The sequence below is a fragment of the Anopheles ziemanni genome, chromosome 3, assembly GCF_943734765.1.
Source record: "Anopheles ziemanni chromosome 3, idAnoZiCoDA_A2_x.2, whole genome shotgun sequence".
Taxonomy (NCBI): Eukaryota; Metazoa; Arthropoda; class Insecta; order Diptera; family Culicidae; genus Anopheles; species Anopheles ziemanni.
In genome coordinates this window covers 97,272,628-97,299,855 of record NC_080706.1, presented here as the reverse complement: position 1 = coordinate 97,299,855, position 27,228 = coordinate 97,272,628, and the positions used below count along the sequence as shown (strand labels likewise).

The 27,228-nt window shown below is 41.0% G+C and overlaps 1 protein-coding gene across 1 annotated transcript; it reads right to left on the bottom strand.

Annotated features, from left to right (window-relative positions):
• Nucleotides 1-296: 296 nt before the first annotated feature.
• On the bottom strand, nt 297-23,196 carry LOC131289503 (insulin-like growth factor 2 mRNA-binding protein 1). The gene is made up of 7 exons (XM_058318778.1): nt 22,632-23,196; nt 4,470-4,494; nt 3,432-3,602; nt 2,640-3,358; nt 2,200-2,579; nt 1,962-2,111; nt 297-1,880 (listed from the first exon to the last, which is right to left on the bottom strand). Exons 1-7 carry the CDS (start codon nt 22,729-22,731, stop codon nt 1,698-1,700), a joined length of 1,728 nt encoding a protein of 575 aa, XP_058174761.1. The 5' UTR covers nt 22,732-23,196; the 3' UTR covers nt 297-1,697.
• Nucleotides 23,197-27,228: the final 4,032 nt, after the last annotated feature.

The following is a 27,228-nucleotide window of genomic DNA, read 5'->3' as shown; positions in this document are numbered from 1 at the left end:
ATATATCGTGCTCTTTTTGCTCTGTAGTGCGTTATCGCTAAGAAGGAAACTGGGAATGTTACAATAATTAATCTTTCATTCGAGCTGCTAACCAAGATTTCTGCGGTTGAAATTAGGCAATAATTTAACCGCAAAACTACACCGTGTTACTCTCTAAGATCCTCAAGTGAGTCTATGGCAACATTTGTGTTTAATGATGGTATTTTACGAGGTGAAATTGCACGAATGAGAATAATTATTTGAATTCGTTCATGGTGGAAAAAAATGTTTTTAAGCATTCCCGTAGAAATAATAATCCGATAACGAGCGTTATGAAAGAATAGAGGTCTTTGCCAGGCATGGCACGTACGTCGTGTTCGAATGAGTCCATATGCTTTTTTGTTTTAACAGGGCTTGATCCAGTTTTCCATCCCGTGTACAGAGTCAAGAATCTCTGTAGAGCTCCGTTCGTTACATATATGAGTGCATTCTCTAGAATATTCTTCAGAGTTGCCATTCATGCATACTTCCTTCATGATCTGTTATCTTCCCTGGACGACTGGCGTCTTTTATTTTGCATTTTTTTTAAATTTTATTTCTATTTATATTAATGTATAGTGTATATTACTGATCTTCAAAGTATCATTCCATTATTGATTTGTGGACTACTATCTGCACACAACAATGTAGGTAAATCAGTTTTTTGTTGCGAAACGGCTAACCGTTTATCATTTATCATTTATCATTTCATCTTGCTTGGGCATGTTTTCTCTTATCTTCCAACTTTTTTCCTGCTATTAGTGTTCTTCTGCAACCTATTGATAATTTGCATATTTCTCATCCTTCTTCTCTACCAGAAGAAGGATAACGTGGGTCTTGATCTTTGCATTAGTTGTCGCTGTGGTTGCGGCTGGGGCTGCTGGGCGGAATCTAAGACTTACACTGTATGTATATGGGCTATTTTGATTATGGATTCATCAATCTGTTACACCTGTGATGATTGAGCAAGAGCATGCATAAGCTATCCAGGTGATGACATAGGCGTTTGTGAAATATTCCTGTCTTCTTCAAATACGCATTTGCTCATGATCTCTCTCCCTCCGATTAGGAATATTATGATGAAGTCACCGACCCTTAATCATCACCATTCCCGCCTCGCTATGTTGAAAACTATTGAGTAATAAGGGAGCAATGAACATAGAACAGGCAAAAATAGTAATAGAGTAAATATAACAATATTTCTAAGCCTAAACTAATATTTAGGCGGTGGAAGTAGAATGATTGGGAAAATGATATTGGCTGGGCCAGAAGCCAGGATGGCGTCGATTGGGAACGCACCCGGCTCATCTATAGGACGGTGGTATCAGGTTTCTGTTGCTGGGCTATTGCATTGTTGGTTATTGGGTTGTATTTGGCTTCATGTGTTTCCTTCTTCTCAGGCTGCGATCGGCGTTTTCCTCCGATTGTTTCCTCTCCTTCCTCGGTGCAACTTTCTATCTTCTTTCCTCTTGTCCTCATCTTCAGCATCTAGTTAAATCTTCTTTTCCCGACTGATAATAGATTTGAAACACCCTCTAAAGGTAGTTACCCGGGTTGACCGTGGTGGTGCTTGCACCTTTCCTGCCGTCGCCACTGTTGTCACTGTCGTTGTTGCTGCTGCTGCTGCTGCTGCTGCTACCGCCTTTCTCGTGATACTCTTGCGCAACGTGACGTTTTGATTATGCGTTTGTACTGGACGACTGCTGTTGCTGTGGTGGCGTCGAGCCGGCGGTCGCGGGAGCACTGGTGGCTGGAGTGGCCATACCTGCCGCCTGCTCCTTGGTTTTCTGTGACGATTGGCGCTTGGTGGCCGGGGGTGGATTGGTAGCCTGCATCATCGTGCGGATACGTCTCTGTGCAGACTGCGTGCATTGGCAAAAAGTGTGGAAGAAAAGGTGTCAGAACTAAGGGAAAACAAATTGTATACCTTTTAGAGAGCTTACCTGAACGCTGAAGAATGGACCGATGATGTGTACTGTCGTTTCTTCATCTACGGGTGTGCTGGCCGTATGTTCGGGCAGCTTTATTATGCTACCTGTAACGCGTTGTAGCTCGCGAACGTTCTGTCCACCTTTGCCAATAATACGTCCAACCTGTGGAAACACAATATTCCGGTTGAACTTGTGAATGTAATGTGCCACGCGCATCGTCCTCTGAGCGATATGGCTCACTTAATCTTACCTGTGCACTTGGTACAAAAATCTCCACCGTCAGCCTGACATCGTCAGTGCCGGATACGAATCCTTCTTCCCGCATCTTCTCGAAAATCAAATACTGCGCCTTCCACTGAGCTTCCGGTGTGCCGATAATGGTAACTTTGCGCTCGGTCTGCTGTTCCTGGGGCTTGTCCGCCTCTAGTGGCGCAATCTTGACGGAGGCACCTGAGAATCTGATGATATTGCGAATGTGCAATCCTTTGGTACCGATGATGGCGCCCACGGCGTTGTTCGGGATGTAGAGGTAGGTCGTTTCCTGCACCTCGCTTGAGCCTGGTGGAACGCCAGCCGGCCCTCCGGTCGGAGGTTGATACATCGGGAAGTTAGAACCAGGATACATACCGGCTCCGCCGGGGCCCCCGGCGGCACCACCTCCACCAACCACACTGCCCCCCGCGGTACGACCCGTGAAACCCATGCCGTTGCCGGCCGTCGACATCATCGCCATGGGATGCAGCCCCGGGAACATGATGCTCTGCGGCGCCAGGGCCTGCAGGTCGTTTTCGTAGCTCTGGCGCAGCTTGGCGCTGATCTGGCTTTCGCCTTTCGACATGTTGTCGATCGTACCTTTCACCGTGATGATGCGCTCTAGGTTGAAACTGCTGATGTCGTTGATCGAACTGACCGTGATCTTCGTGTCGGTATCCTGCATTATCCGCTTGATCGTGTTCCCGCTCTTACCGATGATTCGTCCGATCAGGTTATTGTGGGCCAGGATTTTCAGGCAGATCTCACCTTTGTTCGTGCTATTCGCCTCTTGCTGCATAACCTCGAGGATTTTCTTGCAGGCCATCGTGCAGTTCTCGGGATTGCCATAGATCGTGATCGCCTTTTCGACAGACCCGACATTGTCTTTCCGGTGCACGTCCACCCGCGCGCGACTCTGTTGCGTGATGTGCCGAATAGTGCTGCCTTGCCGACCGATGATGGCACCGACCATCTCGCTCTGCACTAACACACGCAACGGGAAGTCGGTCTGCCGACCGGGGCCACCACCTCCCGACATGCCTGTACCGTACTGGGAACGGTTGCGCTGCGCTCGTCGAGCCTGTTTGTTAGCCTCCGACAGCTCCACCAGCAACTTGGAGCCCTCAAAGTCCACTCCGTTCAAGCCGGAGACCGCCCTACAGCAGAACACGTCCAGATTATGTCATTGAATACAGTTTGACTAGCGGCGAAGAAAGTAAAGTGACTTACCTTTGTGCCTGGTCGTGATTCTCGAAGGTAATATGGACGGTTTGGGTATTAGGGTCTTTGCTAGTTCCAGCCTCGCAGTGCTCCACCTTACCGTAAGGTTTCAGCAGCGGCTCAATGTCGTCGAACTTAGCGTGTTGCGGAATTCCGCTGATGACGATTTTGGCAGTAGTGCTGAAACAAAAGCAGAGTATTTCGTCAATATATGGTACAATTGGGAACTGATTCTAGAAGCGTTTGCATTTGAAATATCTTCACTCATGCTAGAACACGAAACGATGCTATGAAGCGAAACACGCTCGACACAGCATGCGAACGTTAAGCAATTATGTGATATTTTCTGATTACTTGACACTAGTCAACGGCAAACTGAGATCGAGGAGTACGTGAAGAATTTCCACCGTCGTCCGGAAGTTAACTTCCCTATGCCGAGAGATGAGGGCGCGCGCTAGACTATTGAAACGCTCAACGCCACAGCACACCAATGCTCCAACATTCCTGTAATGATGGCGACTGTCGTAATGACGGTTGGATACTGTATGAAATTCTCGTGAAATTCTGTCGCTATTCCCCATGCCTTCATGCGATTCCTATGCTGTGTAGCGGACATGACACAGGCACACATTCGTTTGACTCTTTTTCTCTTGATCAACACCGAACCCTCTTCCAACATGCAGGAGGCCCTTTGAGTATATTTGTGTGTGTGTGTGTGTGTGTGTGTGTGTGAGTATGTTTGTTTTACCGCTAGCGTCGCATTTAATTCCTACTGAAGCAGAATTTTCTACATATGCTAAAAATTATGCTGTGTCTTTGTGGTTTGAGTAGCCCCACATTTTCCACCCTATAACTTACACTGATCAAGATCAACATCCGCTGTTCGGCAGTGAACTAATAGACTGTCATTCCAGTACAATCTTCTTTTCGCTAAGCTCCTTTTTTGATGCCAAACCAAGCAACACATCAGCTCCACGAGAGGCGATGTAGCAGCGACAAGCTAAGATGGACCATATGTATTTTACTCAAAGCATTCTCGACAGTCACATTGTACTTGTAGAGGAACCGCCGACTACATCTGCTATGATTTCTGAGGCATCAGTGTTTCATAAGTGCATTTCTGCCAAAAAGGGATGCTCCTCGTTAGCATCGCTAAGTTTATTTGTATCGTAGTTAGTGTTTGTATGCGTACGCCTACTCCCCACCGTTGTGTTGGATCGCGGAAGGGGTATCGTTCTTTATGGGTCGTGTCATCCAATCTATAGAACGTGGCCCTGTGACCCTCCAAATAGTCAGATTAATGCGAGAAAGGAAAAGTACGAGTGAAAGGGAAAGAGAATATCTGCAAAGCGAGATTAGAGAGCAAATACACCCCACAGATTCTGCTCCCCATAGCTAAAGAGTACAAAGCAGCATCAGAAGATCTTCCATTCATGCTTTTTTGTTCCTTTCATTCATCATCGGTCGGTTGGTGAGGTATGGGAGATAACGAAGTCTTACACATGGTGTAGGAATAACCCAATTATGCAAAGTGAGCCGGAATTTTCCAAGAAACATACACTCATGCCCTCACGGTGGTCACTTTATACACGAGTAACTCCCATCGTGCACATCGACCAACTTAGGGTCTAGTGGGTTGACGATTTATTTTGACGTCGGGTTTAAACTTTCATACAAACGGTTCTGATGTTCGTTTATCAATTCAAAGCAAAAAGCAATGGGTTTTTCACGAAAACCCTAATGAATCCCTTTTTTTCGTTTTGGCCCTACTGTTTCCTCACTAGCTTAACACGAATGGGAAAACATTACAAATTGAAACGACCAATGGACACGATGCGTCCAGCCCGATGCACGATCCTGAAGTCCACACGAGTGCGTACGCACGCACCCACCCAGAGAGTACGACCCCACTGGGGGTAGCGGCAAAAAGTTGAAATGTTTCAAAAATAAACAAACGAAAAAAGAAAAGGGACGCTCCAAAAGTGAATGAACTGCAGATCGGCGTACGATACACGACGCGCGTTGCGGACGCGAGCGCATACTTTGCTGTCCTTGTCGCACAGTCCCATTTGCTGTCATTCCATCTCTTCTTCCATCGTCGCACGCCTTTCTCCTTGGCTGGCCTCCGGCAGCCTCCAAACTCCCACATTTCTCCTTTCTCCCCTGCGATCTGTCTGTCGCTTTTTTTACTACACCTTGAAAGGCTTACGCCAAGCGTGTCTGCGTTTCTTCTCGTACTTCTTGCTTATAACGGCTGCAAGTGTTGATGTCATTTCAACATGCTTTACGTCGCAGCATAGCCGCATCAACCCTTGGCTGCTGGTAGTATAACCAGCATAACTGACTCTCGACTTGTGGCATATCTTATGATGCGATCTTGCTTAATGACTTCTTCGGTCGATCTTCGCGTTTGATGTTTCTTGTTTTATCATTTTCCTTCTCTGCTCACTGACTCTCGCTGGGGTCGCTCAAATTCCACAGCGTCTCGATCTGGTTTGGGAGCGGGGAATAAAAAGGAAATACTTTATCTTCTCGCAGCTCATGCTCGTCGGGAAAGAAACGGGCGGGCGATCGGTTTCGATTTTTCTGGACGGTGGCGCATTCCAGAGAAGTTAGGATGTTGCCACCACCGTAGAAGTTTACGGCCGCGATACCTTACACATCACCGCCAGAAGTGGCGCAGAACTTTCCACTGCTTGCCAATTTATAGCAACGGGAATCCAATTCATGTTCACGAATTAACGAAGCCTCTTCTGCTTTCTGTGCTTCGGTGACTGCTGCTCAATGTTATTTCTCGTTAGTCGAACCTACACTCCGGACGAGAAATACACGTTTTTTTTATCTCGCAAGCTCCCTGCCATTTCAAATTTCTTAAGTTTCGTATTCTTTTTTTTCGATCATGTTGGACGATTTTTTGATGATCGTTTGATTATGCTGCATAAAAATATTTATTTGATTGCTCTATTTTGTAACTCCCAGAACTATAATACACTTCAAAATTGTGGCTTTTAAACAAACTATAACTATCACATCACAATAAAACTGAGCTAACCCAACGTGATTTCGACGTAGATGCACGCCTCACTCATGATCGTGGTGGTAAGTTCGTCGAAACTGCATTCCTGCACGAATTCTCGGAATTATTCACCGCCAACATTATCCATCTTCCATACTTCCTCCCTGTCCATTTGGGATGTAAAAGAATGGTGCATTGGCTAAGGGATGAGTGAGCAGAATGCACGTGTATGCACGCCACCATGAGTCATGGAAGGGACTACCCAGCGAGTCTTTGACAGCTTATTTAGCTAAGAATGACTTTGTGCTTGCGGACCACTAGCCATCCGTGTATTGTTGTGCCTGTTGTTTATAAGATTTACTGTTTTATGTTAGTTTTTTTAGTTGAAATTTTCAATAGTTTTCGTTAGTTTCGGTGCTTAGGAAGTCAAGTATAATCATCCGTGGCAGCACGTGATATTCTTAATGTTCGAAGTAGTGTAACCCGAGTCAATTGTTAAATTCAATGCTGGGCTTTCCAAGGTACATAAAACCCCCTGGAAATTTTTACAACATGAATGGATAGGTTGATACCCTGAGAAAGATCCATATATTTTAAGTTAGAATAATTTTAGAAATCATTTTAAAACAATATTCAATGGCACTACTGATGCTTAGTGATGAGACTCATATTCCAATAACGAATGCAGCACACAATGTAGTTATTCCGCACGTTGGTTTCATCCGGTTTCGTATGGGGAATGGGTAGAGAGATAAAGAGAATCAATGGGTTGTTTGCATGTGTACTTAATGCATCCCTTAAAACCCGTTCAACTGCATTTCCCAGTTGCGGAAGTGCGCATCCGACTCGCTTTCTATTAGCATAATGCACGCGGAACCACTAAACGTTTGGCGGCAAGGAATGGGCGAGTGTATTGTAAGGGAACTGCCGACAGTCGTCTTCCTCCCTGCACAGCGACCAGTGAGATGGTACAAAAAACCGAAAGCTGTACGGATAACTGATGACCGCATTTCGATTTTCATTGTTTTGTATTCGCAAGGTACACAAACCTCACTCCTTTTTTATTTTGTTAAAAAAACGTGCAAAACAGGTTCGACAAACATTGTCGCGCCTTCGTCCACAAGACGTACAGTCACAGTCGGCAAGCTACAGATCCGTCTGCAACAAATTGCATTTAACCTTTTGCGATTGAGCTATGTAGCAACTAGTGGACGATTCCGCAGTAGTACGAGCCAAAACATACTTCTAGGGTATTGTACACATTTTAAATTCAATTTTAAAAGAATTTGGTTAATGAACAGTTCCAAAAATAATTACGAGCCAGACCAATGTGCAATGAACAAAAGATTAATGCGGCTCTTCTGGAGTTCAGTAATTCAGAATCAGAATAATGAATCTGAACTACACTTTGTCTCGATTTAGAGATTCATGAATCATGAATTTGTGAAGAATTCTCAAGGAAGGCAACCTTGTTTTAGTCGCATGATCTTTGCGTTCCTGATCATTATGGAATGATCTTGGGTAACAGATTCATATGAATGAATCTCGTCGCAATAATCCATAAAACACAACTCTGGGTTCATTTCTTCCAAAGACAAAGAATTTAAATCGAGCATTTTCGACTTCTTCGGGGTTCTTGAATATTGATTTTTTTTTACCACATATTGTAAATATTTACTTAATATACGTAAATCATGCCTTTTATGGACCTATTGGCTCACATAAAGCAAGGTGAGTTTGGTTTTATTACACAACATAGATCGTGTTTCACACATTTAAAACGCATCGATCTGTAACCCACACACTCTTACACTCGTTGGACGCGATCTAAGGATGGTAGCATAAAAAATAGGTCAAAAGAAAGAAACAGACATTCACGATTAGCGGGGACGGCATGACATGCCAAAAGAAGCCGACAAATTTAACATAGCTTATTTTTATGAATGAAAGCATAATCTATCATTCCAGTCACGAAGGTCTGGAGATAACACCACTATTATCTCACTTTCTTCCTTTTCATCATTGACCCTACATATACTGCTAAACTATTTTTAGTCACTTCTTGAGCCCAAGTGCTGAAGTGTAGTCCTACTCAACTGAGTATGTTTTGTGTGTTATGTTTTCTCTTTTCACAATCCACTTAAACACCGAAGCATAGTCGTGCAACATATCAGGCGAGTAAATGTTCTCTTCACATTTCATATACACATTTTGAAAAAGCATGTTCATGTGTGATTGTGGGCTAACGGCGTCATCCGGAAATTGTAGAAAATATATTGTATTGATAACAAATGTTTGTTTTTCATTCTGTTGCTCACCAATAAGCTCCATTCAGCACTTCTCGACGATCTGTTCTGGGTGATGTCTCTGATAAGGGCATTGTATGTAGTGTAATGGGGAAAGGAACGGCAACATCAAGTTCTTGTTCGTTACTGAAATCCTACAAAAATGTAGCGTGCTGGACCCTTGATCGATTCAAACCCACGAGGCGAACATGTGGTACTAAATGTGAACGATGAAAACCAACACGTTGGGCCAAAATGTTGGTTTACCATTGTTACTTTATGACACACATTTTTCCTTGTAGCGAAATTTGCACTGCGTACGAACGCATATATTTCATATGGTTTAAGCCGCTAGGGCCGGCTGGTTATAACATGATCTTTTAGCACATATGGAACCTTCGCGTTTGCCGTGGGTTCGAATCCCAACGGAGACCGGATCACCTCATTTAGGAGAGGAAAGTTGTCGAAGGTTTTATTCACACAGTTTGCAAGGAGGTTAGAAATCGAAACATTACGAACCTTTCTATTAAATCTATTTCTCAACTTCTTTAGTTGAAGCACTTTGATCATATGGGTAATTGTTATGGTTATTTTTATATTCAATGCAACTAAGCAAACTTGCTTATCAGTAAATAGATCGGCTAGCGGTTTTTTCATTTAGTCGAGCTCAAACACAGCCCTTGTTCTGTGTGGGCATGAAAATCGTTTTCCATAAACTATCGTTTCAGCTTCAGCTGAGCAAATAAAATCCATTTCTATGTATTTTTCCTTATGGTAGACCAGCAAACATATGCTAGATAAAACCAAATAACCATTACACTGGTTACCTCAGTTGCTTCTATGAAATGCCTCTTTCGACCGTGTCGAATTTACTGCACATTTTGTTGCTTACCTGCAAATAGAAGAGAAAAAAGTACATGTTTAAGGTATGGATCTGGAAAGTTATATTTTATTGTGCCTGGAAATAACAATATGTGTGGATAAAAAAAGCGCCGAAAGAAAGCAGCAACTGCGTCATATAAATGTAAAGATTTCTTGCAATGTTTTTTGAGCGTTATCGACACCTACCTAAACGGCATAAGCAATTGGTTGGAATCGGAATACAAGGACTGGTGAAGATTCTGGTCGGTACTATTCGATGTACCGTTTCGCGGCTGGTCTAATTGGTTATAGCAAGCTTTCAACCAAATTCCGCCACCTAATGGTGGTACCACCGAGGACGGATTGTTCTGCTGAGCATATTCGGCCAATCCAGTCGAGTACTGTGGTATTTGGTAGCCGTAGTGCGACTGTTGCTGATACTGGTACTGTGATTGCTGATACTGCTGCTGCTGGTACTGATGGTGGGCCATATTAGTGTTGGCCAACCGGATGCGATCAATACGAGGCGCGTGCGTGGAGTAATTGTTTTTGGTCGACTTTCACGCGCTCTTTCATATGCAGAATTAATTTTTCTATTCTCACTTGTTCGTGTTTGTTCGAATTTATTTTTCACTTCACAATATTCAGCTCAATAGTTTTGGCGATTGATTTTTTCACAAAGTTTAAACATTCAGCGATTCATTAAAAAATCTCAAAGTTAAGCAATCAACAAGTTTCTCAGTGAGTGTTTTGATACAGTTTTGATTAAAAAGAATTTGTATAACCTGTTATAGGACGTTATAGGACAAAGAGAGGCGGACAGAATGGTAGATAGTCATTTTTAAAGCATTTCCGACATCTAAATACTTCACTTTTAGTTTTCATTGTAGTTCCAAATCGTTCGTTCACAATATGCATGAGAAACCAACAAAACAAACCGAAAAGAGAAAAATGGAAGGAAAGTAAAATTTAAACTTTGAGTTTGAAAGAAAAACACATTTGGAAAGAGGAATTACAACAATGTTGCGATAAAGATATTTTATCTAACGATCACGCTGAAATAGGTCACTTGTTTTACAATTTGCTTCGTTTACCATTCTGATGTCAAAGGCACCAATACGTTTGTGCGTAAATTCTGTGACATACAGGTGTAATGTTGTTTGAATGTAGCAGTAGTCGTTTTATCGGAACAATCGAGCATATTAGACGGAGTACTTTCAAGTCGATATGGTTTCCTGCATATTGATAAAGGTTCGTACATATTCACATGGAATACATTTATGTGACAAACACATGATCATAATGGTAGCATTAGAAGCACGTGTTCAGGCTTGCCAATCGAAAATGTATTCAACAACAGCACTCCAGCCACGAACTGCGACGGAAAGGTACGAAAACATTCTTCCGCGATCTACACGGGACAAATTTGCACCCATACATGGAACACTCTCGAACAGCGAGATAAAGATGAACGCAGAATCCGTTCCGCTAGCATTTGAACTACAAAACACACCAAAATGGCCGATGCACGCAGGCAACAACAATCACGATTGACGTAGCAATAACGTTTCCTGTACCGTACTACGTAATAGGAGATAGATGGAACTTATTGACCGTTACGTACGTATGATGCACGGACTGTATGCACGCGCACTTGCCGCAGCCAGACAGGCGGGAGTAAAAATATGTCACTAACCGGCGAGGGCTACGCGAGAATGATGATGCGGCACATCGCATTTAGGCATACACGGGGACGAGCCAGTATAATCGTGTGCCTCAGCCACGACACCAATACACATGGATGCAGCCGCGACCACCACCGAACACGGAGATTGATAAACCGGCTAGTTGTAAACCAACATGAAAACCGCAACACAGCCAACTGTGCAATGCCGTCAAGTGCGCGGGAACCATTTGTGGTAAAGGGCACAGGCCCTACTATGACACTCTTCCCCCATTCACGCCGGCCTTCCACGTATTTTAAGCCCAAGAGTTCGCTCTTCACTCTCTCTCGCGGTTCTCGGAATTTTCTCGCGATTTACGTCACATTATTCGTGCGCTCCAAGTAGACCACAACCGGCTCCCCTTTCGCTGGTTCCACATCAAGTTAAACCCCCGGGTGTGATTTACTTCAATCTATCTATGCGACACTTTTGTTGACTTCTCTTTGACGTTTCACGCTTAATCAGCATAATTTGCGATTTCGATTGCGCTTTGGTGGATGGTGTGTTTGACGGCAACATATTTTCAAGAATAACAACCAGGTCGTCAGATTTCACTCGCACTCCACAGATTGATTTGAACAAAGTTCACTGAGAGAGACGGGATTATGTGCATGTGTCGTTAGTTTGCACTGTAGACATTTTTCCAGTGGACAGTGGACATTACACGTACACAACAGAATTTGCTGACGTTCGACTTGTTTGCGGTCGAAGCAGCCTTGCTGTTCACTCTTCGTACTCTAAATGATGTGTTCACTGATAAAATTTAACGTCGAGCAAACGTGGCACTGTATGCGCATCTTGAAAGTGCTTGAATTGCTTGAGGAAACGAACAATCGTACCGACACCTGGTTTTGGAAGTATCGAGCACCAAAAGGTGTGCTCTGATTTAGCTCTGATCTGGCTTCGAACCTACCGAAATATCCAATGCGCGCAGAAAACACACGAAAGACGCGTAAATGCGCTTAACAGACTCTCACAGCACTGTCGGAATATTTAAAGTGGTACGAATCGACAAAACAACGTTCCTCAAACGTGCAACGAACGACCTACGACCAATATCGATCGATCTCTGCCTGGCGGACACCGAGTTTTGTGTCGACAGAGTCCGCCAACTCGCGCTTGGCAAAGGGAGCTAACAGAATTGCAAGCCTTTCGTTCTTTGTATGCAATGATCGTACAGCAAAAAAGGGCAGCAAGAGAAGGTAGACGGAATAAGCACAAGGGTATGGAGGAGAATTGGATCGTCCGAATGGATCACCGACGAGATGGCGCTCTGGCCCCAACGGGGCAAAAAGAAATGTAGTTGGTTGTGTGGGGCTTTGCTCAGATTCTCTCGCCCATCTTGGGGAACATACGAGATTCGTGAGAGAGTATGCGACGCCGCAGTTTGCTCCCCATGGTGCCGATTATGGTGGATACGAACGTACGTTAGATCCGTGTGATTTTTTCCTGCTACCGACAGGATCAAAGCGATCGTTTTGTAGTTTTCATTTTTTGCCTCAACACATAGTAATACTTCAAACAGGTTGGGTTTTCAGTGTTATAATTCCATCTTTCATTACAACTGGAAGAACCTAATAGAGTTAGCAGTTGTTATTCAATAAAAATGAGTACGTCCCTAACCAGATAATTTTAATATTTTTTAATGTCAATTGTTTATAACTATTCTCCGATATACAAGTTATCGACTCATGTATAAAAGCTAATGCTCTAGATAGATATATACAAAGCAATACACTTGTCAAGAATAATTGATAACACATTTACATATGATAATTATAAAAGCAAGGGCGATAAAATTAATTTTCAACTTAATTCTTTTATTTATCTCTACAGGCTCAAACCTGTTGCAGTTTCAATAATATCAAATTCAACTCATGGATCTCATGTAAATAACAGGTACCTAAGATCACGACTGAATACACGTATACTCCCACAGGAAAGGTAGATTTGTAATTGTATTACTTTTCCAAAATACCGTGGAAAACTAATCGAAGGGGAAAACGAACAGAGTTAGAAAAAAATGAAACAAATAAACATGCTTCGCGCAACCAGCTGTTGCAGGCTATTTTAGCAAATACCTACAGACAACGTGTCACAGCATGTGTTCTATCTTTTCATCCTCTTTTTCACCCTTTGTAATCGACGATAGAAGTGCGAATGTTGCTTCCGGCCGGGTCTACTTGTTGCACAAAACGCATCATCACCCTTTTTCGCAAACCCTTCCGATTCTCGGACAGCACATGGCAGGGAGGGGGCTAAATTGCATTGCAAATTGCACCGGCCGGTACCTGTTGCATGCCTAGAAATGCCTTCATTATGGGCACGAGTTCGCAGCCGCAGTATGCCCTCCTCTCCATGCTGTGTAACCGGAAAACTCCGCCCTTTTACTATGATAAAAGAACAAATAAATACTTCTCACACACATTCATGCGTCCTATGTTTTGATAGAAGAAGTGCATTTTTGCATCCAGGATGTTTAATTTCTGGTTTTTCTCCATCGAATCTGCAGCACAGGTGCATTAGACAGGATTTGATCGAGGGAAAAAGAGAATAAATATGCATGAAGCATATTCGTTAAATGCATTATTCTTTCTGTTACATAAGGGGAAATTCGGATTTTTTTCTCAAAGGAAGGGATTAAATGGTAAGGTTAAATAACAAATGCACATTGGTTTGAGAACATTTGCACATTGGTTTGGAAAACAACAACGAAAACCAATGCTCTAACGATTGTGCTTAGAAAGTAGGTCCATTATTAGATCTTAATTTCTTTTGGGCTTGGATGATAATTAATGCCACAATGATCGCCATCAACCATACAAGTAAACTTAATTGCGCAAGGCATTCATAAATACTGTGCAGATAATAAACCATAAGTACAAAGAAAACCTTATGTAATTGGTGGGCTTCGTTATCGTTTCGTACTAAAGTGTATAGCGTAATAAATCGTTTTTCAAAATTTATTATCGAATAGAGGAATCTGTAGGGGAGAATTTTTCTTTCCTTCTTTTGAATGCAACAGCGACACATTAGTATTTTTTTTTTTTTTTTTGAGATGGTACGCCAGATAGTAAAATATGCATTTTTAATCATTTTACTAGTGAATTTAGTTATAGCAGTGAAGTTGGGAAATCAATAAAACTATGCCGATCATTTTGGAGTGTAGACGAGAAAGAACACTTTAGTTAGCCTTTATATGGTTGCACATACAATTGAAGAACATAAAATATGTCAGAGAGCAAAACCGGGCGCGTTTTAAAGCAAAACCTGAAGGGATAGACCTACCGGAAAATGTAGGGCGAACATAATTTTAAGAAGCCAAAATAATAATGGCACCCAACAAAAGAACTGAGTGGTTGGTTAAGGCGCGGGGATGAGAAGAGGCTAGCGGATCACACGTTGTACAAGTCGTTAAAGAGGATAAGGGATAAAAGAGGAATGAAACTCAACCTTGAGTAGGAAAAGAGAAAATAACGAAGCGAAAAATAAACAGGAAGCGGATAGGAACTAAAACAGCCAAGAAAATTCTCAAAAAGAATAAGATAAAAATAATACGAAGCTTCAATCTTTAACTGATAGAGCGGCTTAAGGAATGTACTAGGAGTAGAGTGAAAACGGAGGCAATGTGAGAAATAATGAAAGAAAGAGATAGAAAGAGGGAGAGAGAAGGATAAGGAAATATATTGAGTGGAACAATACATAAATGAGAGAGAAAGAGAAAAAATGAGTGAAGTAAAGTATGAAAAAGCAACAAGGCCACAGGATTAGTAAAAGAGGGGAATTCTAAGGCGCCAGCGAAATATAAAAGCAAGGAGGAAGGATAAAAAAAACAATAATAATAAAAACAAAATATACTCATACATTTCCAAATAATTTGATAGAATTGACACATACATATCTTCTTGCGTTTAGTTAACGTGTGGCACCGAATATGTGAAACTACCATCACATCCCCTTTTGGTTCATTTCTTGTTGTTAAAAAAATTCAAATTCAAAGTTTACGAGAGGAATCAACAAAAAAATGCTTAGTTTATGAGAGTATTCGACCAACACACAAGACACTCAAACCATGATTCAAAAAATGATGTTACTCACTTTGTACATCATATAATGGTATGACATATAACAGCCATATCTTCTAGTTTCAATTGATAACACAAGGATCCTTGGATTGCTTACCTACATCGAGAGAAAAAAGGAATAGAAAAATGAAGATTAATTAACCATTTTTATGAAACAATATGAGTAATAATGAAAGTGGAAAATTCATTTTATTTCCTAAATGCTTGAGCCACATGCGCGCATTGGCAACGCTAAAAACGCTGCGAGAAACGGTGTTTTCCTATAACTGGTTACGGGATTTTCATTTGGGGCTCCCTCGGCTTTCTCGACTGTCCTGAGCAATGGTTAACGGAGTATCTTGATCGCTTTAGGGTTCGTTGCTACCCTAGAGACAGAAACGTTATAAGAAATGAATAAATAACTGACCCAGATAGGAAAAGCTTTCTCCAAGATGGTGCAATATGCTTCCAGTACAAACTTTTATGCTCTTGATTAAATGTTTGAGAGTTTACAAACGCACATCATGGGAAACGAAATATAACAATATTATAAATGATATTGATATAATAAAAATAAAACCCCTTCAAGAAATTTGCAATCATGACTTAAAAACACCTAAAAATGGAATAAGTTTAAAAACTCAATAAAGTTTATTATGATTACATAACGACGAGAGATCCATAGTTAGAGAAGTAATCTCGGCCAATTGATAATTAAAATAATCCAATGGAACAAGCTGATACCGGAAAAAACCGTACGGTCTATGTAAGTCATTTGTACAATGGCAATGCGACCGCTGGATTTATTTGAGGAGAATGGAACATTATTTAATATCGTATATTTCCGTTATCACAGTTAACTTCAAAGAAAAGGTCAATGAAAGTTAACTGTGGTAACGGAAAGATAATTGAAGCGAATCGACACGGGTAAGCTTGTAAGATTAGATAGGGTCCACAAACGGGTGATTTTTCATTCGGAACCATCTTCTTTGTAGGGTGTTTTCCTTACTTTTAGAAATTTTTCCCGTTAGAAGAACGAGCCGACCAAACCTAAGCCCTGCTGGTAGAATTCATCGGAAGAGGCTTGAAGCTTCGTGAATTAATAATCTGAGCTAATTTACAGGAAACCTAAGAAATAAATTGCTAAATCAAAATAGTTAAATTCTGCCGCTAACTGATATGGAACCTGTTGGTTCCTGCTTATCATACTTTTTGCCGATACTTGGTAACCCATTTAGGGTTAAAGGGGTCTGTTCAGAATAACGTATCGTTTTGCTGCAGATGTTTTGATGTATTTGATCGTACTTAACACTAGAATATATTGCTTAGAAAACTGTTCTGGATTCTAAGAAAGCCTTGTTTTCTTGAAAAAATATTCAACTGTTCAATTAATTAGATTTTAGTGTTAGCCAATCGTATTTTGCACACCCTACTGTTGTATGCCACATGTCCAATATCGTTGCATCACCCCCTTTCATAAATTTAAATGTTCTTCCATTTCTTTTTCTTAGCCATCGATTCTTAAAATATGTCGTTCACTGTTTATTTTCGCTCAGAGATATATATTTTCACACACCACACCTGACAAATGATTGCAACAATTCGTGTCTTCCCAGAGATCATTCTAGCAGGCAAAGATCAACACTGAGTTAGGCAAAGATCAACACTGAGCCAGAGCTAAGGGGAGAATTATACATCCAGACCAACAGGACCAGTAATTCCACCATCAGCATCAAATCAGGATTATTCCATCACGATATAAGCGTTTAAGCGTCATATGCCTATGTGCACCTAACGGAATGGATGCACATAAATTCTTCACCGATGGTTACATTTCATTTGACCCTGTATTTACCGGTCATAGGCACGTTTTCCATTTAACGATTTTTCACTGTTGCGAAAGTTTCTTTCGCGACTCTTCTAGTATGCTTGTAAACTATCGAACACAACCATTTGTTCTAGTTTGTTGTGTTTGTTGGTCAATGGTAATGTAAGGCGAGGAAACGTGCCTCATTAAATCAAACGGCATTAAAAAGTTAACAAAACCAAGTTTTAGAAGATCAATATTTTTACACGTACTTGAAATTTGTGAGATGAAATGGCATAGGAGGCACAATGCATCTCGTTAATATCTAATTAATAAGAAGTTCTAAAATTCCCTCCAATTAAAGCATTTTAAATTAATCGTTCTTGGCGTACTTTCTGTTGTCTTTTTAGCAGATAACCATCTAGGTAATTTGAATTTTTAGTAACTGTATCCCTAGGCCGATAGGCGTCAGTGACTCTTAGCGAACAGGATACATCATTCAGGATATATGCAAGCTCAAGAAGCAAAAAGGAGTGAAAGAGAATCGTGATGGAAATTAAAATAACGCGACTAGGCAAATTTAATAAGATAACGCTGAAAGAAGAAGGCAACGACCGTTCCGAGCCAATGCCGAATTTTGATGAGAATTTGTCCAATCTCCATCTTGCCATCTTGGCCACTTCTTCGTTTTGGGTGGTTTTTTTTCATAAAACCGTCGATCACACTGTTCACCACACTCGTCAACTAAGCAAAACTATCTCTTTTTCGTACATCCTGCAGTTTTGCTCGGTGAAACCCTTGCCAGTTGCACGAGCCTGCTGTTCCTTTCATTTGCTCAATGAACATCGACTCGCTGGCGCTCCGGGCCAGGGTGTGTGTGAGCGTAACGTTGTCAAAGGATCTGTTTTCGCGCACGTTAGCCGACCAATTTTTGGCAGATTGCGCTCGTGCCCTTGCGTTTTCCTGTGGCATTAGGCCGCCGAATAGTTCCCTTGTCGAATGTTTGGACTAAAAACGGATGCATAGCTTCCATTGCCTATCGTAAAGCATAAATACGAATCAGATCCCCTTCTGCTTTAGAAAGATGCAGGCAATAGTGAACGGGTGAAAAACGGGCCTGGATATGATCTGTGTTCCCAACGAGAGCACGGGAGAAGCAAACAAAAACCAGCAAACCGGGAAATAGTTCCACAACAATCCCAAAACGAGCAATGATTGACACTTGAAGCGAAATTCGTTTCCCTTTCCAAACGAAGAAAACGCAAAAGAAGCCTCTCTCTTTCCTCTCTTCTACTAACTTCCTTTTATTCCTTGACTACCTAAATATGAGATTTTCATATTTTCGGCAATGTTTTCGTTCTTCCGTTGTCTATCTCACTTCAGCTGATGTTTTGGGTATATATCGTATGCATTGAATTAATTTATCCAAACTGACAAATTATTTTATCAGAACAAGCTAATTTTGACCAAAGATAGCCGTCCACTTAAAATATTGAAAAGAATCACTTACTTATCACTACCACTAAAATACGCTTTTCAAATTTTTCCAACTATTCCTTTTTATTAATGGTAAGGAAATGTAATGAACATAATAATCAAATATGTGTTCATAAAACAACAAGAGCTGCGTTACATTAAGGCGATATAGCAAGTACTCTGATATATCTTTCATGGCTGTGGAATAGGTGGGTTTCTTTTGTGAAATCGGCTGTTGCAACGTCATCGGAATGCACTCAACTGTTTCTCCAGGAATTCTTGGTTCGATTGTAATGGAGCTCCTCAGAGGGTAGCTCGTGGCGTAATGCTATCCATCTCAGCGGGTTCCACTTACATAACACATATGAGAGTTAGAGACTCGGTTCCTGGGCGTTTCAGTTCCCTCGTTGTCGATTTAAATGGAAGCCCAGCTATTAAGCCATAGGGGCGTTATTTTATAACCTAATCCTTTCCTTGCAGAGAAAATCACAATTTCATGCTTTCTAAGCATGTTTTGCTGCGCATGCAGCTCTTGGAAGAAGAATTTATTTCCATGCTGACGTTGCTGCGTCCCTCTGGTATTCATGCACCCGATATGTTGGGTTTTTTTCGCGGAGTCTGTATTTTATATGTACCATCACTTGTTTATTAGAGATAGGTGAAATTATTATTCATTGGTCTCTAAGTAGAAGATATCAGCATGTCATATCTTGTGCTGCTTGTTCGATTAGAACAGCGGTCTACAAACTTTTTTTCAACGATTCCGTATTGGGTGGAATAACCGTAACGTAGGGCAACACATAGTTTATCATGTACAATCAACAGTGGCGGATTTGCACTCATAAGGCCCTAAGCGGTAAAACTCGTAACTCGTTTGAGAAGGAATAACAATTGTTATAAAGAATGGTATGCAGCTTTTTCATATGTATAACAACATCTAGCAGTATAAGTCCAAAAAAGCATTGCTCGATATCAGTTGGATGCAACTGTTTAAGTTATCCAACACATTATTATAGTCCTATGCTTGATATATTCCCAAATCTTGTTGTTCCAATTGGTTCAATATAAAATATTTTTCTTTTATTACTCTTCGACTGTGATTATGTATTGGACTTTTCTTTTATTAGTTCGATATGGTTCTTAGCATACAGTTTTTGATTATATGATTAACAGTACTATACCCACTAGTGTAAAACTGACCTCGTACCAATCTATTACCTGTCGATCATTAAGAAGTTTGACCTTGGCCGCTCAGTCCACGCTCCGTTAAATCCGCCACTGACAATAAATAAGTTGCGATGAAGTTAGAGCCAAATAATCCATTGAATTCAATATTGAATTCGATGCTAAAGCTTTAATTGATGAAGTATGTTGCGTGTGAGCCTAAACATAGATTTCATTCAGTCAAAAAACTCACTAGCGCAATGCAATGATTATTCGTTTGCACAATCATTGTTTTCACCACGCAATGCACTTCGTCGAATAACAAGAACAATTTTAACTTGATTCAATACAATTTTGTGTTTTCTCAACTAATATTCGCTTGATGGTCCGATTATTTCATTCTCTATTCTATAGCCTGGAAAATAATACAGCAGCGAAACCTCTGAATTCTTGGAAGGATGCAATTTGGATTTTATACTCCCGCCGCAACTTCAATAAACTGGAAGAACCCAAACTACCCTTGAAACCTGTCGAGGCAGTAAAGTACAAGTTCGAAAGAAAACTCCTATACAACGCGCATCTGCAAATGGGTGGCAAGAGTAGCGATAGATTCATCAGACCCGCGGCTAATAGGATGAGCATATAGAGGTTGTAAGAGTGGATGGGACGAGAATGAGCGGAAGTCCTTCCTGAAGCCGCTCGTCCACGTTTATTCGCGAGCGCCTCTTGCTTCTTTTCTGCAAGTTTTAGGATTGTTTTTTATTCTCCTTTGTTATTCGTCTACCCAAGATTCACTCAAGGTTAGAGGGGTTTCTTTTCGCTGGCAGAGTATTTTTCTTCCATGTGCAGACCCGATCTTAAGATGGTGATATTCTCTGCTACAAGGATAGATGAAACAAAAACACAAACAGGGTAGCCGGGATGCTGGGCCGTATGATTATAGTAAAAGTGGCAAAACCGGATCACAAGGTTAGTGAAGATTGCAACGCGTATCCCGAAAAACTTCCGTTCTTTCGCTTCACCTTCCTTGCATATCAAGTGCAGCATTTGCTGCAGCTTTCGCTTTTCGCAATTTCGTCCGGTCGAGACGACGCTTGATAGGAACCCAGACGTGAAATTAGAAGAAGAATTGAGTTTAATGCGCCAATACCTGTGGATTCACAATCGGATGTGCATCATGTCCGCCAGCCGGTGACCAGACGCTTTAGACTACAGGGAACAGGTGATTAATGAACGAAATTGTTTGCCTGCCTGGGACCATGTATGTTTTTTATGTACTACGAAAACCCTTGCACCTAGCACCGAAGCTAATCGATTTAATTTCGTTAGTGCGTGGATATAAGCATCGCACTGCATTATATGTGCATCAAAAACATATAAAAGTCTCAACTACGAATGGTCTTAAGTTGCCCACGATGCTTTAATCCAGAACTCAATAAATTATAACAATGCTAGGCGACAGTCCAGAATCTTATCATTTGCAAGATTTTGGGAAACACTAGAATTTCGTTTATTTCAGTAACCAACTCTGTTGATCATGTGGAAACGCTGCTAGGGCATCCATAAGAAAAGGGACTGAAGTTTAGCAGGCAGTTTTCCTCTTTCCTCATTTTTTCTGTTCGTTCCCATGAGCTGAATTTCGGGGAACGATCCAAAATGTCCCGTTAGGTACAGATCGCTGACAACGGAATGTTGTTTTTGCCTATCAGAGATTTCTTGGGCCCTGAGGCTACCTCATCTACCTCTCGTCTGCGTTTTATTTTTATGTAGAACAAAACGAACTTGCTCTCGCATTTTATGGAGCATATTGACGAAACACAATAATTGGTTAGAAACATATAAAGCAGATTCAATAAAAACCTACTGAAATCATTTGACACACTTTTATATAATGTTTTAATCTGTAATGACATAACTTTAACCAATGTATGCATGAACGTTTGTTAGTGTCGATTTGCAATAAGCAGAAATGTTAATTTTACGAAGTGAGTTTATGCAATCCCTCATGGACCAGTCGAGCAGGCAAACATCAAAGTCCTACATTTTTCTTTGCTCTCTTCATTCCACACTTTTGCTTGCGCTTCCTGTGAAACGACAACGGCGAGGAAAGGTTTCGGACCCTCAAATTACCTTAAAAACGGGCGCGAAAATCGAAGCGAACCTGAGGAAGCGAGAGGCCCAAAGTTTAGTTTTGGGCCTTCATTTGACTCACTCAGCTTTGTCGGTGGAAACACGGCAATAATACATTCCTCTGAGGATATACTGGGACCCGAAAAAAGGTCCCGGTCCAGAAAAGGGGATGGATTTTAATACCCTGCTCAAGTCCCGGGACGCAACAATCCTCCCTCGGTGGAAGAGCCGCGTGGAAGTAGTGAAAATACAATGGAAAACGAAGATTTCAACTACCATATCAAAAGCCATACAATCCGGAGTAAGCTCTTTGAAGCAGAATAAAAGAAAACCGTTCCATGACGAGGTCTGGTACGGGTTAGTAAACGCGAAATGATCGCGAAACTGCGCGCGATTATTCGAATCGAGCTGGCTTAGGAAGAAGTTTAGGATCTGACTAACTTATTTTAAAGATTTGGGGAATAGATGCGTATTCCCCAATCCGTTTACTTTACATGCATGATAAGAAGTGTCTCTTGCCGCAAGCACTTCCTTAACAATGCAATAAAAGTATTGCTCTAAAAACCTGGCATTTAATGTGGTACAGATTTTTTCTCTACAAGATCCTACGAGATTTCCGCTAAAGGATAGTTTTGCTAAATCAAGAAGAGCTACTGTATTAAATACTGTATTCACCTGGCACCATTCTGTGTCTTGGGGGCGTCCAACGGTGGGTCGAAGATTTGCTCACGATCCTCCTTCGATAGTTCCAACTCGGAAAACTGTTCCATGTTAGCCGCCATGTTGTCGATTTATTTAGCGGGTACTTGTAGTTGATACGATAGAAACACTTATACTTCCGCTATCGCTGGTGTTAAGCTCCGTGATCCTGCGATTAAGTTTATAGTCACTACGATATTTCTTCGGTAGCTTAACCCTTAGACTTTTCAACAATCAATTTTTGACCACATACAACACAGCTGCAACACGATTTCCGCGAATAGGAACAAGCTTCCAGGGAACAAAATGAACGTACTCGGTACCGCAACAGGATCGTTTGGACAGACCGAAGAGGAAGGTGGCGTTTGGCACACTTTATTTCAAACACACGCACACAAACTCACGAAACTAAGCGCACTGTTACAGCTTTTAAATTTCGACGATTTCTTTTCTAATTTTCAATCCAAACTTTATGTGTGGTGAAGAATATTAAAAGGTTTTTCTGATCGTAAAGTCAATTCTCGTTCCTTGTTTGAATTACTTCTGTCACTAATTTGCAGTGCAGTCTGCTGAATTGGTCGATTTGTTGTTTGTAATACTGCTCTCAAAAGGTTTTAAGTAACGTAAAACTTTAATAACAACAATATTGGTAAAAATAAAATTAGCAGTTAAAATACAATTAACAACTTCGAGTGCCTTTTACTTCATCAGTAGAGAATCTCTTGGGTTACTTTTTATATGAACGAGCGTCGATATGCCGTAGGTGCTGCTATATTCTTCTGTTTTGTTGATGTCCTTCACGCCAGATTTTATTCACCATTCAGCTGTTTAGAGAATGTTAAGAGAGATTTTTGTTGAAACATGGTGGAAAAGGGTGAGACATCAGTAAAATTTAAAGTGACTTTGAAAAAGTAACAATGATTTATTACATGAAATAGAATCGATATCAGAAGGAATTGAAGTGCAGTTATTAAGATTCCCACATCTACAACACTTTCAAAATATATTCAAATTACTAGATGCGTTTGACCACAGTTTTATAGTTCATACCCTTGCTTGCGCTGTGTTGCGTCAAGGAAACGCATGAACAAAAATTAAGGTTCAATGTCTCTTAGCTAGAACCATTCATTTACTTAGCTACAGCCGTAAAGTTTTTTTGAATTTAAATCATGTACCGGGATGCAGCTGTGCCATTATCATAAAAAACCTTTGTTTTATTGAGGCTTAATATTTTGTAAACTGTGAGTATTCTCAAATACTAAACCTATTTTTGATTGGTGAATTGCTGATTCTAGTACCAATAATCGTATTATCGTTGAAAGTACAAAGTCTAGCCAATGTTATATACACATTTTATATGTTTGTTCGTAGAGTAACCTACGGAGAATCACAGGATGATCAATTAATTTACTTGGATGTTTTTTACGACTGCCACACAATAATATCGTTTCAAACATGGAAGAAGCAATTAAAATCATGGAAAACATACAGCCACAAAAGCATCCATGGACAAGGCGGGCTAATGTACCCATCTGCCGAGCCGTGACGTTACACGCACACAATCTTTCGATGCGTGTAGGCTTCCTTCGGAATGAGGATTAGAATTAGAATCCCCTTGAGTGAAATAAAAATTGGTTATGCTCAGGAGGCAATATTTTAATGAAGCTAATAGAACGTTACCAATATTTCCTAAATGTGTTGGTCAAAACGCTAAAGAGATCCTCCAGAACCCGCGATATTTATCCAAAAACCAAGATTTGTGACTTGGGACAGTACAGTGACTCTCTAGAAGAATTCAACACTTAACCACACTTTGAACACATAACTGCATTATTCCTTCTCTCTCCACGACAGCCATTTTTCACAAACTCTCTCGGAGATCTTAAGATACTGCGGATCACAATGCGATCGCAGCATCCATCAGACGATCAGTTGTCTCTTTTTGCGCTCCTCTCTGTATAACATTACTCTTCGCCGCACATGCTGCTCTTCGGATGAGAGATTTTTATTTACTGGCGTGTATTTGCGGATTCGTTAATATTCCAAATTCTAAAAATATAATCCTACAAATCTAGTTGAACCAACAAACTTGATTTACGCTTCGCAACACATACGTTGTATCGTAGACAAACGACAATATAATCGGTTACAAACAAAACTGCACAGTAGAACACATTAGGCTCGCGTTAATACTCAAAACCCAAAATCAGGATCCAAAAGACACAAACGAAAACAAAACAAAAAACGTAACGCGAACAATTCAATGGAAGATTGTAGCTTTTCGTGTTTAATTTTTAATTCCACTTCCTAAACAGTCGAGACTTCGTGGCTGTGGCTGCGCCTGCCTGTTCTCAACAAGGAATAGTTTAGACCGAAAAAACGCGATGAAACAAATCACTACTCAAAACGAAAGGGCCAAAATATTTAAAAAAAACAAAAAAAGGAAACGACAACGCGCACTCCGCACTCTCAGACTAGTGTCGTCGTGTCGTGTCTGTCACTCGCGTGTGCTTTCCGTTCGGATGTACTTTTAGAACTGAACTGAACTGACTCATATGCCGGGACCGTGTGCTGGCGATCATTCGTCATCACCACCGTCATCGTCATCAGCATCCCGGTGTCATCGTACTAGGCACAGGAGGAGAGTTACGCACACATCGTACACACGCAGGGTCGACACGCAAACACGGATACACCCAGCACCGGTTGCCTAGAAGGCAGCCTTTGGCAGCGAAAGGGTGATGGAACAACCAGCCATCGGCTAACCGAAGAAAAGGACAGAAATGAGCAGCGTAATGTGTGTATGTGTGTGCGTGCACGCTGACAGTTGAGTCTGCGGTCGGAGAAATCCATCTTGGAGCAAGTCAGGATAGAACAATTGTGCTCCCGGATGTCGAAGGAAGCAGACACGAACAAAAACGGGAGAGACTTTTTATCATGAAAGAAAAGTTCGGCCCTTTCAGATCTCTCTTCCAAAAACGCAAAACGTATAACTGAAACACAAAAAATTCAAAAGGTTTGCCGAAAAACACGAGACATTATCCAAGTCTGCCAAACACACGTTTATGACTAGGCCAGGTGCGAGTAGGACAGGCGAAATAAAGAGGGAAATATGTGGCCCTTCCATACTGGCACTCGGTTTTCGTACAGCTTGTTGGTAGAACGGTGGAAAAATCCGCCGAAATGAATGAGTAAAACAGAGAAATCTCAGGAAATGCGTGCAAGCATACGTGTTCGGGTGGAGCAATTTTGAGGCCACATATGAATTCGTGCCTGGCTTACGCTGGTATTCTTATTGTACGCAATACGTCAACGAACTTAGTTGAAAGTTAGTGAGCATACGAAGATTTTTTTTGTTTTTTGTGAAGAGCAGTAAATGCTTCATGAATTGTAAACAAGGCAGTGCGCTTGACCAATCTCGACCAGTCACGCGTGACTGGACAATTTTAACACAATTTTAATTGTTTAATGAATTAACTAAACATCATTCCAACATCAGGTATGTATTTGAACGGGATAAAATATATCCTACCCTGTTGCCTTGATAAGCATTATTCCAACATGATCGCTAATAACGAGAACATTGTGTTAAGACGTAACGTTTAATCAATTCCAAATACAATAAGATATTGTCGTTGACAGCAATCAGTTTAAAAAAGTTAAATTCAATATAGCTACCCAATCTTCGATTGATATACAGCAATTCGAACATGAAGTTCGTCGCTTGATTTGCAATGCGCAAAAATTGAAGTCTCTTCCCTTCATATTCGCTCTGGTTGCTATTTTATTCTTTCTTTCTTTCTCTCTGTCGCTCATGCTATCTATGCTTTTTATCCCTCTTCCTCCCACAAAAATGAGACTTAAGTCAGCTCTTAAAGTGGGGAGCTAGAATACGGCTCAGAAAGAGAGAAATAAAGGCATACTAGGAGAGCGCGATCTATGCTATAGCTGAAGCATCACATAAGCTCGAGGTGTATATTTCGCGAGAACTGATGAGCACAAGGATTTGCTCGCGCATTAACGCACATTTCGCTAATCATAGACAAGATTCCTATATACTTTATACTCCCTAAACTGGGTATAATGAGCAGGAAAAATTAAATATGTAGAGAGAGTGAGAGCGCGGGTGTTCCTATTAGCTGGAAAGCAAATGGCGGATCGTCGCATAAAATTAGTGTCGCATGGTGCCTATTCGAGAGCGATAGGTCTGAAATTACAACCTATACGTGATTTCTACACATTTGGGTTTTTGGTCTTTTCATGTATAGACATAAATGTTTTTGTTATTATAATAAAAAAGGGTTTTGTTAATCAGAAATCCCATTTCCATTGTTTCTCAAAAACATGTAAATTCAATTTTTACATTTTCACGAATCTTTTGGTCCATTTACGATCAATTCAAATGATTAATTTTACAGAAAACGTGTTCCCCCTCGAGTAAGATTATTTTATCGTTTCTGTTTTGAGACCTAATAATTTCGGTCTCTATTTCCCTGGTAACCAAATCGAATTCACTCGAGCGTGCGGTTAAACATGTTTCTAACTGGAAGAAAATACGGACTTCAAGTTCCATAGCATTT